Below are 17,119 nucleotides of genomic sequence, written 5' to 3'. Positions count from 1 at the left end.
CTTTCATTTTTTGACTTATAATGTGGTGAAAATGGGGCTTAAAGAGGTGCTATTTGGGTGACTCTCAAGGTAATCTTTGACTTGCTAGTGTCCCTGTGAAATGTGTCCAGAACTAGCCACAATATCCTAGATGTGGCCGGACAATTCAGAGTACAGTGGGACTATTAGCTCCCTTATAGGGTCACATATGTGAATTCACAAAACTATAAGAAACTTTTTAAAACCACTGCATCACTGTCTCTGTTTGTCCATTCAATCAGCAAACATTTTTGAGCAACTACTACATCAGGCGCTGTGCTCAACACTGATTGGTTCTTAATGTTGTTGACCAGAACTCTTGGGATAGATCTCCCACATCCTGCATTCTGCAATTTACTTTTCACTCCTAGGTGGTAGATTTACATTTTTTCATGTTAAATTTCATCTGACTGATGGTGGCATGTTTTTCCAGTATAATAGGGCCTTCTAAATCTTAATCATAGCATTCAATATTTTCAACCATTTTTTCTAGCTTTGTGCCAATTACCAACATAATAAAATAATATCCATGTCTTCATCTAAATCACTAATAAGTTGAATACTTAAATGCCCAAGATAGAGGCTTGTCTAAACCACTAAATACTTTTCTATAAGGCAACTTACCAACTCCTAACAGTACTATTTATCTAGCTTATTCTTTTTAATATAATTCACAAAGGTATAATGAATAACTTATACCTTTTCTGAAGTTAATATATATTATGATCATAGCATCTTTTTTATCTGTTAGCTTAGAAATTTTATATACAAAAAAACGATTGGCATGATTTAATATTTAGTAAATCCATTTGTTATCAAATAGTCCCAGTTTTCTTTTCCAGGTAATCATAAATACATGAATAATAATTTAACCCTCTGGGCATTTATCCTAAAGTTCACCAAAATTTTATTTTATTTTATTTTATTTTATTTTTTGCATATAGCCACTTTAAAATTGAGCTCATTCAAGGGCACCCCATAAGAATATTGTGGAAGTTAAAAGGGAAAATGAGTGTTAACAGTCTTTCACACAGTCCTGGTATATCATAAGAACATTATTGTAAATATTTGAGGTGCCTCATTTGTTACCCATCACTATTGGATTCCCAATTCTAATTTTAAACTATCCCATCTCTTCAAAGCTATATATATCTCTCTCTAGCCCATAGCCTTTGGAATCATTGCCCTGAACTATCAGACGTCTCCTACCCTTACGCTTACTTAGGAGCTTGACTCACACTCTCCAGTAATTACTGCAAAATCTTGGGGTTTCCTTCACTTTCACAGCGCCAAGTTGTTCTTCTGTGGAGATCAAATTAAGACTCAAGAAGCAGTTCTTAGTACAGATTGGTAATTACAAAATAGTCATGGGGATGTAAAGTACAACATAGGGATTATAGTCAATTATATTAACTATGTATGGTGCCAGGTGGGCACTGGAAATATCAGAGGGAACACTTTGTCTAACCACTATGTGGTACACCTGAAATGAATCTACATTAATAAAAGAGAAATATGCAAATTGCCCATACCTCCATGATGCCCACTAGACAATCAGAAGTATGTAAATTAACCCAACAAAGATGGTGGGTTAATTTGCATACACAGGCATGGAGCAGCCAGGCAAGGCAGAATGCCTGCTATGAGGGGGAGGGTGGGGGGAGTGGAGGGAGCTACAGGAGCAGCACTTCAGCCGGGAGCGAGGACTTGCAGGCTCCCGGGCAGCTGGGAGCAAAGCCAGGGGAAGAAAGGCCTATTCTTGCATGAATCTTCATGCAACGAGCCTCTAGTACAAAATAAGAGTGAATGTAAACTGTAATTGAAAAAGAAGTAAAAACAACAAATGAAGCAGTTCTTCTCACTTGCTTTTTCTTAAAGGGGAAGCTTTCATCAAGAGTTCACCCAATCATCATCTTTAGAAGACAGCCGCTTAAATAGTACAGAGATAACTGTCTCTCCCTCCCTTCTTTCCTTCCCTCTGGAACAGTGGTTCTCAACCTTTCTAATGTCGCGACCCTTTAATACAGTTGTGGTGACCCCCAACCATAAAATTATTTTCGTTGCTACTTCATAACTGTAATTTTGCTACTGTTATGAATTATAATGCAAATATCTCTGTTCTGATGGTAAGGTGACCTTGCTATGGGTTCTAAAAAAAAAAAAAAAAAAAAAAAAAAAAAAAAAAAAAAAAAAAGCCCGGAAAGCATAGCTGGGGTGTTTATACCTTATTCAGTTTGGAATGGGAAGCCACAAAGTTCTCAGGGGTTAGGCATAACTTGACCCAAGTTATGCCCTGAAAATCACAATGAGGCCACTGTGGTAGGATGACTTGGAGACTGCCCAGTGACAAACTTATTCTTCACAGTCTTCCTGGGATACACTTTAGTTTATTGTAGGAGCTCTCCAAGGGCCCTGCTCTTTGATACTATCTGTGTAGTCACCCACTCCCAATCCATTGCCTTTAGCGGAGGGGAAGGCGGGTTCCATTTCCTGCTCATATGCTTTAACTCAATAGAGATACATCTTGATTTCTTCTGTTTCACTGTGTTCCATGCAAATCAAGAGGACAGATCAGCTGAGCCTTGCCAATTGATTAATGACTGGGGCTCACCTTCTAGGAAAAAGATTATTCCCCCACCCTCCATAAACTATGTCAGGCCACCTGAGTACCACAATGGGGAGTCACAACCATATGTCATGTCTTTTCCTTGGACCTGTGGGACTCAGGCTTTTTCTTGTTTCAATAAGAATGGGCTGCTGCCCCTTCCTAGAACTTTCAGATTCACCAATGATGGTTAGTCTCTGTACTTTTTCCTATTGCTCCAGTGAAACTTTTCTGTGGGAAATTGGTCAACTCTCTAAACTCTAATACTAGTATGAATTCTCTTTGGTTTCTGGGGATTTTTATTTCTGGATTCTTTTCAAATTCTTTTTAAAAATATATTTTCTAAGAGCTACTGATTGCCTCTAACAGGCTGAAGGGTGCAGAGGTGCTCAGTGTTCCTCTTATCTTCTCCTCTAACATGGTGATCAGCTGGGATTTACAGCTGAATCACATGACTGCTGGTTCTTCAAATGAAACACACTAACAATCCCCTTATCTATCAATCTACCTGCCTGTATATCTATCTAGCTTTTCCCCTGCTTACTAAACAGAATCAGTTCAAGGTAAGCTGCTTCTTTGTGTTTCCAGGAAATGGACTCTCCACAATGGGTTCATCCACACTGACCAGTTCAGGAGTAGAGGGCGAGATTCAGAAAGGGGGGGAAAGCTAGAAGCAGAGTTTTTCACTCTATAGAGGGCCTTTTAGCCACCAGGCTGAGAGCTAAAAGAAAAACCTTCCATGCATTTAGACAGACAGTTCAGTGAGAAGCTAATGATCTTTAGACGAAGAAGGGTAACCTTTACCATCACAAACTGAGTGGCTGAGTTGTTAGAAGATGAGCAGTTCCTTCAACAGATGTGAGGCAAAATGGGGCTGATTCAAGGCAAGGAGATAGGCAAACTGCCTCCCATCAGGGCTGCTGATGGGGCAAAGGGAAGAGGAATGGTTGAACCATGAGCCATGCAGAGCCATGAACCATGTCCCTAGACCCCATTATGGGAAACCTCACTCCCAGAGGCTGTGAGGCACAGAGATATCAGACTGTGAGTGGAGTGGGAAATGGAAAAGAGGATGTTAGCATTTAACATAAAAGAAGGGGTTAAAACCTCATTCCTTCTTGCTTTTAACTCTATAGACTCATGAAAGCTAAGAATTAGGCATGTCTTCCAGCTCCTAACGCCTGCTGACTTAAGCGTTCCATCACAACGAGAAACCAGGAGTCTGGAGTATGTAAGTATCTATGTATTTTGTAAAGCAAACCAAAATAAATATAAGATCTAGCCAGAAGGACTAGCCCGTTTTTTATTATTAAAAGCAAAACACAAATCTGTCTCATTCCCCAATAAGCAGGAACAGGTGTTGTCCCCAAGGCATAGGAGGAAAGGAAGGAGACGAAAAAGTAGTGACCTTACTCTTTGAGAGTAATTTTTAGTACTTGTAGTAACTCATTTTGACAGTAAAACATTTGACAGTAAAGGGACCAAACAGATGACAGGTCTGTGTAAACTGGCATGAAACAGATGGAAAAGAGCAGTTTATTTAGTTTTACTGGCTGAGGTATAATCTCTTCATCAAGTCCAGGAAGGTGCTTGGAGAGCTAGAAGTTAGGTCTGCAAAGCCACATGCTTCCAAGGGAACATACAAATGGATATGCACTGAATATTTGTGTCCCCCAAAATTCACATGTTGTAGCCCTACCCCAATGTGATGGTATCAGGAAGTGGGATTTGGGGAGATAAATGGATTTAGATAGTCATGAGAGTAGGACCCCCCATGATGGCATTAGTGTCTTTTTAAGAAGAAAAAAAGCTCTCTCTCAGTGGCACACAATGAGGAAGGGTCATAAGAGGACACAGTGAGAAGGTGGGTGTCTACAAGCCAGGACCCAGGTTCTCTAATCTGGAACCAAAGCTGCTAGCACCTTGATCTTGAACTTCCCAGCCTCCAGATTTGTGAGAAATAAATGTCTGTTGTTCAAGCCACCCAGGCTATGGTGTTTGTTATGAGCAGCCAGAGCTGACTGAGATAATGGCCTAATTGTCTGGGCTCTTGTCCCTTCCAGAACTGGATCCAGAATAACAGGAGGGACAATATCAGAGGGCATTTTGGCCACAAGCAATTCTTCATTCTTTCTCCCAACATCGACTTGCTCTCTCCGTATAGGTAAATGTACAGTGAGAAGAATTTGGTATTGAAAACTGAAATAAATAGTGGATGAGAAAAAAAGAACTGTACAAGGGAACCATCTTAAGAAAAGTATAACTCAAATCTTGGCATAGAAAAAGAGGATTTTTTAAGAAAATGATTTCTGCAAATGTGCTTACCTTTGTTTAAGCGTCCCATCACAGTAAATTCAAAATACTTGCTGTTGTCAGTGGAAGAGTAAAGGCCGAGGATGGTGGCCGAGCTCTTCGACTGCAGTTTGAAGGTGGAGATCATGTACAGCTCATTCAGGGTGGGGTCGGTCAGGATTGGCCGCAGGGCACCTGGGTTCAGCCTCTGGCTGGAGGATGGGAGAAGGTCAAAGACTGGGGAGAATGGAAAGAGAAAGTCATAATCAGTAAAATATTTAAGTTTGGGGCAAACACCTTTTTTTTTTTTTTTTTAAAGGGGATAAATGGACAGAAAGCTATGAAGTAATGTAAACGAATGTGGTAATTTTCCACATTGCAAACTCCCCAGGTCTTATCACTCTTACAGTGGCTGGCCGTTTAAAACCAGAAGAGATATAGCACAATATTTATCACTAGGTTAGAACCTCCAAGGGAAGACTGAGTTTGCAAATCCCAGTTTGCATCTGGCTGAAGAAGTGGCTCTGGAAATGCCCACTGGGCAAAGCACTGAAGGCTTCAAGTACCAGGGAAGAGGTGAGAGCATCTAAGTCCTGGCTTTTCTTAGGTCCCCATCCAGTGAGTTTCTGAAGTCCTTGGGATTCCTCAATCTTCTCCTGGACCAGAGCCAACTGTATTTTCCTGGTCCATGAGAAAGCAGCAGAACGCATGGATGTGGTGGGAGACAAAGTGTCAGAAGATGGTTTGCTTCCTTTGTGCGACTTATGTTCCCTTCATGCGCTTACAGGTCTCCAATATTTCTGTTAAAAACCCCAATGCAGAAACAAAACAACGTGGTCTCTATTTCCTAACTGTGACTTAACTGATAGAGTTGGTTTACAAAAACTAGAATAAGTTGCTTGTGTTCACACCAGCAGCACCTTCTCTCTTTTAATACTTAAGAAAGGTTTGGGAGAGTACATCTAGAGCACATGTGTCAAACACAAGGCCCGCGGGCCAAATCTAGCCGGCCAGGCCTTGCAATGTGGCCCGCACCGCGCTGTCATCACTGCACTCCGCTGTCAGTTTATGACATTGTCAGTTTATGACTGTTTAGTAAACCATTCGGCCCGCGATTTAGGCTGGATTTTAGATTTTGGCCCCTTCTCTGATTGAGTTTGACACCCCTAATCTAGAGTTATGTAAAAGGCAATGGCCAAATTTGGGTCTAACTCACTATAAGTTACTTAGCATTTCTGTTGTTTTATGCAAATATTGTTCGAACAGTTCCATAGCTGCCTCCTGGATACAATAATTTGGTTACTAAAAGTGTAGTAGTATTCATAATTACACATAGTTCTTATAAATCAATAAAAATAATAATCCTTATAGAAAAATGTGCAAAAACCATGAAAAAAACCAACAATTTACAGAAAAAGAGTTACAATGGCAAATAATTATGTATGTAAATGTTCATATGCTTAACTAATGATGAAGGAATTGCTAACTTAATATTTTCACTAAATTGCATAAACAATGAATACAATAATAGTTAACTGTTGATGAGGGTTCAAGGAAGTGGAAACTCATATACTGGTGGGTAAGATCTAATTAGTATAACTTTTTCAAAGACAGTTTAAGTAACAGTGTCAAAGGCCCTAAGACACATGTGTCAAACACAAGGCCCGCGGGCCAAATCCAGCCCGCCAGGCCTTGCAATGTGGCCCGCACTGCGCTGTCATCACTGCACTCCACTGTCAGTTTATGACATTGTCAGTTTATGACTGTTCAGTAAACCATTCGGCCCGCGATTTAGGCTGGATTTTAGATTTTGGCCCCTTCTCTGATTGAGTTCGACACCCCTACCCTAAGACATACATGCTTTCTGATTAGGAATCCTACTCACAGAAGTTATCCTAAGGAAATAAAGGATAGCATGGCAAATTACTTAGGTACAAAGATATTCTCCACCAGTGGGGATTTGAGAATTTCTGTGAAGGAAGAATTATGTCAAACTTCATTGGAACAGGTGAGAAACCAGAGGCTCAGTGTGCAAAGCACTTCCATATGAAAACAGTGTCCTTGGCGGAGAAAGAAGGGCTCAACAGAGATTAAGCCACCCTGTGGCATTGCAATTGTTTAACAATTCATTATTTGTGGGTTTTAAAAAAATATTTTTATTGACTTCAGAGAGGAAGGGAGAGGGAGAAAGAGATAGAAGCTTCCATGATGAGAATCATCCATTGGCTGCCTCCTGCACAGGGATCAAGCCCAAGCAGCCTGGGCATGTTCCTGGGCCCCGACTGGGAATCCTGGGTCATAGGTTTACACTCAACCACTGAGCCACACTGGCCGGGCTGGCATTATTTGTAATATCAAAACAATGGGGATGGGACAATTTATCTTAGAGCCCTGGATAAGTACATTTTGGCCCTTTCAAAAAGTGGAATATTATGCATTAAAAAAGGAAGTGCAGCTGACTACTTATAGACATGGAAAGATGTATATGATATATTAAGTGGAAAAAAGAGATTATAAAACTATACATATAATAGGATCCCACTTGAAATATAAATTTGCATAGAAAAAGATTTCAAAAACAATACAACAAATACTAACATGAATAGTAGCTGTCTCTGGGTTGTATAGTTATAAATATTTAAATTTCTTTCTGTTTACCCAGTCCCCGCCTCTCCGCTTTTTTTATTTTAACAGTGAACAGGTATTGCATTTGTAATAAGAAAAAAGAAATAAAAGGTATAAAGCCAACAGGCAAAAAACAACTTAAGAATGTCTACTCTTGCTTCCTTTTGTTCTTTAGGCAGCCCTTTCAATTTTTGGAAAATCTAGGGGGAAAAAAGAAAAAGAATGTTTACTCTTTTTAAAAGACAACCTGTCTTCAGACTGAATCTGTATCGCTTCTTTCACGGGTACGAAGAACCTTACACAATAATGAATTTACTACTAGACGTGAAGAAAAGCATAATATCTATTATGCTTCCCCTAGCACTCCACTTTCCCCTAACTAGAAGACTTCTATTCTACTTCAAAAGAGAAACAGAAATTTTTAAACTTGCAGAGAATGGGAAATGCTGCATTTCCACCAGTGAGGGCAATATGGCAATATGTTTAAAAGTTCTTTTCAGGACAAGGCATCTTCGGAAAAGGGATGTGAGTTTAAAGTGAGAGAACTGCATTCATAACTAACCTCAAGAACTTCTGATTCTTGTTTTGACTATGATCACTTCCATAATTTAGCTCAAGCTAAATTTGCCGGAACTTCAATCTGTTTAGTTCATCTAATCCACTGGCTTCTCTCAAGCGGCAGAATTGGAATTAGTTAGTAATGAATTTGGAGAGTGTTTTGAAAAGGAAATGAGATATACAATTTTCCTTTAATGTTATTACATATTAGTAAAAGCACCAGATCTAAGCACAACCTTAGTGTTAGAGGTTGAAATTACTGCTATCAATGAGCCCAGCTACCATGGTATGAAAATTGAATTTATACATACTAATCAGATTAACAAGGTTAGCTCAGAGGAGGAAGGAGATAAGCAAATTATCCAACTGAGCTGATAATTGCAGAAGTAATTAACTCAATAAGAGAATCTATCAGAAACTTGACTTAATCAGATAATCTACAGCAACTACATTAACTAGATAACTTAGAAAGTACAGCCTCATTTCAAGTCTCCACAATACAGGTAGCTCTCTCTAAGCATAAGCAAAATCTGTACCAGTAGCACACCAGGAAGTTGCGTGTTCAAATGTCAAAAATTTATATAACACAAAATACTATACCCTTAAATTCAAACCTGCTCAATCATGTCTGCAATAAGAAAACTTTTGAAATATGTGAAAAATCGACTTTTCTGACACCAAAAAGGTTGTGGGTTCAATTCTTGGTCAGGGTTGTGGGTTTGATCTTAGAGTGTATATAGGAGGCAACTGATAGATGTTTCTCACATCAGCATTTCTTTTTCTCTTTCTCACTCTTCCTTGTTCCTCTCTTTCTAAAACCATTAACATATCCTTGGGTGAGGATTTTAAAAAACAAACTAACTTTCTCATTAAAAAAGAAAAAAAAAGATTCTTCACAGCAAAGGAGATTAACAAAATGAAACAGCAACTTATTAAATGTGAGAACATATTGCAAATCATATATCTGACAAGGAGTTAATATCTAAAATATATAAAGGACTCATGCAAAAAATAAACAACCCATCTGATTTAAAAATGGGCAGAAAAATCAAAGAGGATATACAGATGGTCAATGGGTACATGTGAAGATGCTCAACATTAGTGATGAAATGCAAATCAAAGCCATAATGAGCTATCCCTTCACACCTGCTAGAAAGGCTAATTAAAAAAATAAGAAACAGTTGGTGAGGACATTTGCACCATTGTTGGAAATGTAACCTGGTGCAGGTTGGAGGTTCCTCAAATTTAAAAACATAACTACCATACGATTCAGCATCTCTACTTCTGGGTACTTATCTAAACACACACACACACACACACACACACACTAATTTGAAAAGATATATGCACTCCCATGTTCATTGCAGCATTATTTACAACAGCTGAGATATAGAAACAACCTAAGTATCACAAATGGATGGTTGGATACTGAAAATACAGTATACATATACAGTGGAATAGTATTCAGCCATAAAAAATGATAAAATCTTCCATTTGTGACAACTTAGATGGACCTAGAGGGTATTATACTAAGTGAAATAAATCAGAGAAAGACAGATACTGTATGATCTCACTTATATGTGGGACAAAATAAATAAATACATAAATAAAATAAAAACCAAGCTCATAGAAACTGAGAACAGATTTGTAGTTGCCAGAGGTCAGGGTCGGGGGAAGAGCTGAAATGGATGAAGGGGACCAATAGGTAAAAACTTAATTATTAAACAAGTAAGTCCTGGGATGTAATGTACAGCACAGTGACTACAGCTAATAATACTATACCACATGTTTGAAAGTTACTAAGGCAAATTTTAAAAGTTGTCATCACACACACAAAAAATTCTAATTATGTATGGTGATGGGTATTAAATAGACTTATTGTGGTGATAATTTTTCAATATTACATTTTTTGGATATACACCTGAAATTAACATATGTCAATTATACTTCAAAAAAAATTAAAAAAAAAAAAAAAAAGCTTTTCTTACCTTTGTAGAAGCAAGGCCACAATGAATAAATAGTATATACAGCATTTCAAACATATCAATGCAAACTAAAACCAGTGCAGTATCCCCTGAAACCACAATCCTGGTTGCCTGATCCGGAATCAAAATGCATTATTTGGTGAAATGCAAAGTTTAAGCGGGTGATGACTGCAATGGAGGAGAAGGGGTTAGCGAGTGCCCTCACCGGGGAGCTTCGTTCTAGCTCAGTGAGGAGTAAGTTTTAAGTTGAGTCTCTTCCAGCTGTATTTCCTTAATCAGTAATAAATCACCCAGGGCACCAATTTCAAACAGATGAAGGCCATCACCTAAGATCTCTTGCTAAAACAATTTCTTCCTTTCGGCCTTTACCAAACAAAAACAAAAACTAAATTTAAAAAAAAAATCTGTTAAAGCTTAAGGGCTTTTTGCCTAATGGTTATTTTCACCTCATCTCACAAAGAGGTTTGAGGTTTATCCAGATGTCTTTTCAATTACTGTATTTATCGAATGTTTACTTCTTCATAGAGAAAGATGGATTTCTCAGCCCTTCCTGTTCTGTTTATCTTAGGAATCAGGAGACAAAGCCAACCCCCTAAGGAGGTTTTGGGGTCCAAGCATAGTTAGAGCAGAGAAAGGCGAGCGGCGGGGCGACTGGAATAACGGCAGGTCTCAGACCCTCTGGGTAAACGGGCTTTGGCCCCACGGAAGGATTCAGGGGGCAAGGGAGAGGGTGGGCCAGCTGGACCGAGACTCGGGGGACAGCACCCCGTTTCGCCCCACTGCAGGCGGCGTATGTTAGAGGTCCAGGGCGATGTGGTGGGTCAGCTTCGAAGAAAACCCCACGTTTTTGCTTAGACTGAAAATCAGTTTTGGAGCCCCCAAACTATAGTTTAGGAATGGATTTCATGGTGGATAACGGAGTCTCAGAAACACTATGCCCAGGATGCTTTGACTTGGGCCCCAGAGGGACAGAGAGGTGCGCAGCGGGGCCCCGGGACGGCCCGGGGCTCGGGAATGGGAATGGGGGGTCTGGACGGCCGCCCCGCCGGGAGCCCACTTACCCTGGGGCGCCTGGGCGCCGGCGCCCAGCCAGGGCTGCAGGGCCAGGTGCAGCAGCAGGAGCGCGGCTCCGCGCGGGGCCGGCATGCTGGCTCTCCCGGGAGCGGCGGTGGCGCGGGCCCTGCCCCGGTGTCCCCGGGCGGCTGGCGGGGCTGGCGGGCCCCGGGCGGCGGCGCAGGTGGAGGGCGCGCGCTGCGGGGCTGGTGCGGGGCCGGCGTCCGCGGTGCCGTCGGGGGCGCTGGCGTCTGAGCGCTGAGCGGGGCTGGCTGCGGGGCTGGGCGGCCCGGCCCGGCGCTTTATGGCCCGGCGGGTCCCGGGAGGAGGGGGAGGGCCAAGGCCGGGGCGGCCCCCTTGGCTGGGATTCCCCTCTGCCGGGAAGAGGGGGCGGCCGGAGCGAGGAGCGGGCGGCGGAGAGGGAGGCGTGCGTGGGGAGCCGCGCAGGAGCCGGGACCTGCTGGGTCCTCTGCTGCGGGCAGGTCCCTGGGCCCCCAGGGGCTCAGGAGGGGAGCAGAGGATGGGCAGCAGCGGGCTGGGGGAGGCGCGCAGGACCGGGTGGAGATGGAGGAGAGAGGGAGAAAGGGGGAGAAAGGACACTGACGTCTAGCTGTGGGCACCGTCAGGCCCCCGCTTCCTTTTGTTTGAGAGCATCCTTTGGACAGACTTTGAAGGCTCATCTTGGTTTCCCTTCGGAGCGAACCCTGAAGGCTCTCCAGGAACTCTCTCCTAAAGTGGTCCAGAGAGCAGTCTGTTTCTTTCGTTTCTTCAGGCTTTCTTTTGAATACCTCAAATGTTGAACATTTTCCCAGCTGGTTTTGAGACCTGTACAGTGAACGTTTTTGAGTTTTTGATGGAAAAAGAACGCCTCTCAAAGAACCCATTCGGACAGAACCATTTCCAGTTCTGGTGGGGCTTTCTGGAGAGTTTATTTTCAATCCAATTTCTGTCTGTCCACTTCTGCTCCACCCTTCCAAAGATCCCTCGTGAGAGTTTAAAGGTATGAGAGTAGGACCTGAAAAAGAGGAAACATAAGAAATTAGTTCTCCTCCTAGGCAAAGCTCCCCAAAATAATGTGGATTAACTAGAATTAAAAAGATAGATATATTTTAGAATAATGGCAAACTTTTCCCTCTGAAACAATCTTGACGAGTGGAGAAAATCCAACAAAGTATTTCTATCACTGCCTTTAGGTCTCAAATAATTTCTTTCAAAGTTTAAGAAGCTATCTGTCACAAACAGGAAGATTCACTCATCAGCTTATTTCCATACTATGCTAGAGTAACCCCTCACCAATTATGATTCTACTTTCAGCTAATGTCCTGGAGATTTTCCAGCTATTTTCAGAGCTCTTTTCCATTTGAGGTCTAACATAATTCGAATCCAGGTTTCATTTGATGCCACATTACACTGAAGTCACTGTATGAAATGAGCCACAGCATGTCTGCATAGGAGAGCATGGAGGAGAGGGTGTGTATGTTTCTAACAGACCAAAACCTCTCATGAAACTTCTTTAATATACTTTATTAAAAAACTGTGCACATATTCCTTAGAAAAATATCCAGCAATGCAATTGTGAGGACATTTGTTACAAATAGTAACTATACCTACTGAACTAGATTTTGACAATTAGCATTTCTTAAAGTGACTACTCTTCTTCATTAAAGGATACATTCATCCATCCACATGGCAGTTTCTGCAATGTCCAGTGATAATGATTGCTGAGCCAGGAAAACCCCCAATTTAGTGCCAGATGTGTGGATGTATTTGCTATGAAAGTATGATGCAGAGTGCAATGAAATAATGAGATATACAAAGCAAACTTGCAGAATGTGCTAAAATTCTATTCATTTGGAGTTTCAAATTTGGGCTAATTTGATTTGAATTGGATTGAAGTTAATCTAAGGGGGAAAAGGTTTGTAAGCAAATGAATAATATTACTTGAGTTTCTCGGGGCAATATTTAACCTAACTGAAAGAACTAACACATGAAAGGTTTTAGTAGTTAACTGTCACCAGGAAAATCAGTACTTCTAATTGCAAATGAGCCCTAAAGCAGATGATCTGGATATCTGCAGTTTTTTTCAATCTTAAATGTAAAAATTATGTGGGTTTGCTATCCAATCATTGACAAAGGTGTTGTGTTAGAAAAAATATTTTCCTATTAGACATGAAAGCTTAATTATAATGGTTTTCTCATTAATGTAATCAATTATCCAACACATAATTACTATGTGTCCACTCATTAATTAATTCAACAAATATTTATTGACAACCTTCTAGACTGTGCCTTGCATAGAAAGACAAGTGAGACAGTTCTTGTTCTCCAGCTCATAGTCTACTCAGACAAAGCAGGTGATATAAACAATATGATAAAAGCTGTCCTAGACATACGTCCTAAGAAAGAAGGAAATGCTGAAAAGAAAGCAACTTATAGGCAGAGAGAGCTAGAAAAGGCTTCCTAGAAGAGCTGCCTTTTCATTTGGGCCGTGAAGGACGAGGAGGCATTCTCCATGTGACAAAGTAAGGGGAGAACATTGCAAGCCGAGGGAATGCATGTTCTGTGTGAGGCCAAGGAGGGAGACGCCAAGATACCCGTCCTGATGTCTGGGGCCCTGACCTGGGCAGCTTGGCATGTAGTTCATTCCCTGAGATAGGAGGGGGAGGTGATGATTTGGCTTGGCCATGTTGAGTTTAAGGCATCATCAACACATTCAAATGGAGCTGTCCATTAGGCATTTAGTTACATGGGAGAGAGGTGTATAGATGTGGGCATCATTAATTTATAGATAGCCATAGGGATAGATGAGACTAATTGAGAAGAGTGTGTAAGATGAGGAAAAAACACTGAGGAACACTAACATTCAGAGGTTAGTCAATAACGAGAAGCCAGCAATAAAGATGAAAAGATGGAAAAGAAAACCAACGAAGTACGGTGTCAGGGAGGCCTGGTGAATAGTCTCAACACTGTGGAGAGGTCAAACAAGATAAGAGATACAAACCATGCTTGGGTAGGCAGCATAGAAGTCATTGGCGACTCTGTTGAAAGCAGGTTGATGGAGCAGTGTGGATGAAAGAAAAGCAGAGTACTGCCATTTGAGGAATGAGGATGATAGGATAGGAAGTGGAGATAGTAAGAGTAATAATGAAGTAAAATAACTTTCAAGAAACTTGCCTGTGAAGTGGAAGGCAGAGATAGGCCAGGAACTACTAGGAGAGATGTGAACATATTTTGATGTAGATAGGTTAGGGCTGCCGAGGAGGGAATAGTTGATATGTGCTTTCTCTTAATCAAGGGGCACTAAAAGTACAATATTTTGTGTTTTCCTCTAATAGTTTTGCATTTTATGTATCACATCACCCCTCTAACAATATAAGCTTTACAAAAATGAAGGCTGTCTGTGCAAGACAGTAACAGAATTCCCACCCCAGGGGTTTATTATCTCCTATAACATGTAGTCTAGAGAGTTGTAGCAGTAGTTCAGTGAATTAACAATATCATGTCTCTGGGTCAGCTTTTGGACTCCCCTCAGGATGCAAGGTGGCTGCTGTAGCTCCAAACACCATCTCTTTTCATGACAGCATCCAAAAGCTTGTTCTCTGTCTCTCTCTCTCTCTTCCACCCCCACATCCTTCACAGAGGAAACCCATTCTGAGAAACACCCAACAGACTTCTCCAGTCACAGTGAGTCAAGTCTTGTCTGCCAGGAAGGATTTGGAAAGTGAGGACTGATTCTTTCAGCTTCTGTTGTGGGACTGGTCTGGACCAGGAAGGAAGGGGAAGAAAAGAATGGAGAATTGACTGTGCCAACATGGTCAGCTACAGGCTCTGTGTCTTGCACTTTGTTATGCCCATCACAGTGCTGGGTGCTCTCTTATGAGGTTTATAGGGAGAAAAAACAAATATATGAAGGTAGATGAGAATGATGTACTGCTAAGTCAGAATAGGAGGAAAGTGTGAGGGAAAATTTAACAGCTTGGCTGTGTGGTTCAGGGTTTGAGGGCTGACCTATGACCAGGAAGTCACAATTCAAGTCCTGGTCAGGGTACATGCCCAGGTTGTGGGCTTGATCACTGTAGTTAATTCACTGACTCTCTGGACTGCGTGTTATAAGAGATAATAAACCCCTGGGGTGGGAATTCTGTTACTGTCTTACACAGAGAGCCTTCTTTTTTTGTAAAGCTTATATTGTTAGAGGGATGATGTGATACATAAAATGCAAAACTATTAGAGGAAAACACAAAATACTTTTAGTGCCCCTTGATTAAGAGAGAACACATATCAACTACTGTGTGGGACATATAGGAGACAGCCAATCAATGATTCTCATCCTTGATATTTCTTTTTCTTTCTTTCTCTCTCTCTGAAATCAATAAAACAATATTTTAAAAATAGTTAACAGACTTAGGGGAAGTGAATGGGCAAAAAGAGACAAATAACTTCAATTTCAATGGGTTTAATATAAAGAACAGACTTCATATATAAAATGTTCTGGAATAGGGATTGGCCCATTGTGGCACACAGGTTGTTTCTGCAGAGTCAGCAAGCTAGCAATAGTTTTTTTTTTTTACATTTTTATTTTTATTTTATTTTATTGATTTTTTACTGAGAGGAAGAGAGAGGGATAGAGAGTTAGAAATATCGATGAGAGAGAACCATCGATTAGCTGCCTCTTGCACACACACACCCCCCTCTCAACTGGGGATGTGCCCGCAACCAAGGTACATGCCCTTGACCGGAATTGAACCTGGGACCTTTCAGTCCGCAGGCCGACGATCTATCCACTGAGCCAAACCGGTTTTGGCAGTATTTTTACATTTTTAAATGGTTGGAAAAATATGTTTTTATTTCTGACATGTGAAAATCATGTAAAATCCAGTTGTAAGGTCTGTCAGTAGGTTTTTTTGGAACACAGCTATGTTCACTGGTCTATGGCCATTTTTTGTGGCATAACCACCAAGTTGAATGTTTGCAACAGAGATTGTATAGCCTGCAAAGGCCTAGAACACATGTGTCAAACACAAGGCCCGCGGGCCAAATCCAGCCCGCCAGGCCTTGCAATGTGGCCCGCACCGCGCTGTCATCACTGCACTCCGCTGTCAGTTTATGACATTGTCAGTTTATGACTGTTCAGTAAACCATTCGGCCCGCGATTTAGGCTGGATTTTAGATTTTGGCCCCTTCTCTGATTGAGTTCGACACCCCTAGCCTAGAATGTTAACTCTCTGGCTCTTTACAGAATAAGTTGCTGACCCTTATTCTAGACCCTAGGTTTCTGGCAATCCTATCCGTTATGTTCAGACTTACTCATTAAGCAGAAAAGCAGATGGGAAGAGGAAGCCAACACCAGTGGACTCCCTTGTTGCTGATATTCCATTCCTTACCCTCCTCTCTTGTACTCAGACCTATGATTTGAGGGGCACAAGGCATTGCAGTTTTTTCAGACATGTCAATTCAAAATCCAACTTATACAACTCTCAGAAAGAGATTACCTTATGGAGTTCTGACATGTCCCTTCATAAAAGTAATTCTGAGCGTGGATATGGTTGCTAGTGATTTGATTATTTTCATTGCTGCAGTCCAAGATTGACAGGAGTTAAGGAAAATAGGCATGACAAATTCAATAAAGTAAAAGTTTTAGCAGAAAAAACAGAGGTGATGAAATACAGCAGAGGAACTGAGGAACAGAAAGGGGGTGAGAAAGGACTTTGGGGGGGAAAGGTGGGACGGCAGTATAGGACCCCTCAAGGACAAGCTTATTTCATCCAGGGGGACTGAGTGATCATTCCTTTTAAAGTACCCATCAGAGTCCCAAGCCCCATTTAATACTTTCATCTTTCACCCCCGCCCCCATCCCCGCCCCCTGGAATATAAGCTCTCATTTTCCAGGGCCCTCTGGGTGGAGCTCTGTGTCCATTGCAGCTCCCTAAATGCCTAAGCCTACGATTGCAGAAATTCTAAAAGTAATTCATAAGAATGAAAC

At 41.3% G+C, this 17,119-nt stretch overlaps 2 protein-coding genes across 3 annotated transcripts in view; one reads left to right on the top strand and one right to left on the bottom strand.

Annotated features, from left to right (window-relative positions):
* Positions 1-11,405, bottom strand: part of THBS4 (thrombospondin 4) — a 50,075-nt gene extending 38,670 nt beyond the window's left edge. For both annotated transcript variants that reach the window (XR_014794820.1, XM_084881304.1), the window contains exons 1-2: positions 11,145-11,405; positions 4,949-5,152 (exon numbers count right to left, since the gene is read on the bottom strand). Coding sequence is in view for 1 of the 2 variants with exons in the window: in XM_084881304.1 (XP_084737430.1) it covers positions 4,949-5,152; positions 11,145-11,229 (289 nt within the window). In the remaining variant the exon portion in view is untranslated. The remainder of the gene's footprint in view (positions 1-4,948; positions 5,153-11,144) is intronic.
* The window catches only part of HOMER1 (homer scaffold protein 1), a gene marked incomplete at its 5' end in the record, with an annotated part of 446,553 nt that continues 432,925 nt past the window's right edge, over positions 3,492-17,119 (top strand). Inside the window, one exon of the mRNA XM_084881322.1 lies at positions 3,492-3,496. Within this exon, the coding sequence (XP_084737448.1) occupies positions 3,492-3,496 (5 nt within the window). The remainder of the gene's footprint in view (positions 3,497-17,119) is intronic.

The sequence above is a fragment of the Pipistrellus hanaki genome, assembly GCF_964339955.1.
Source record: "Pipistrellus hanaki genome assembly, chromosome: 4".
Lineage (NCBI taxonomy): Eukaryota > Metazoa > Chordata > Mammalia > Chiroptera > Vespertilionidae > Pipistrellus > Pipistrellus hanaki.
Note: the sequence above shows the minus strand (reverse complement) of the source record. Positions and strands in the feature narration are given on the sequence as shown.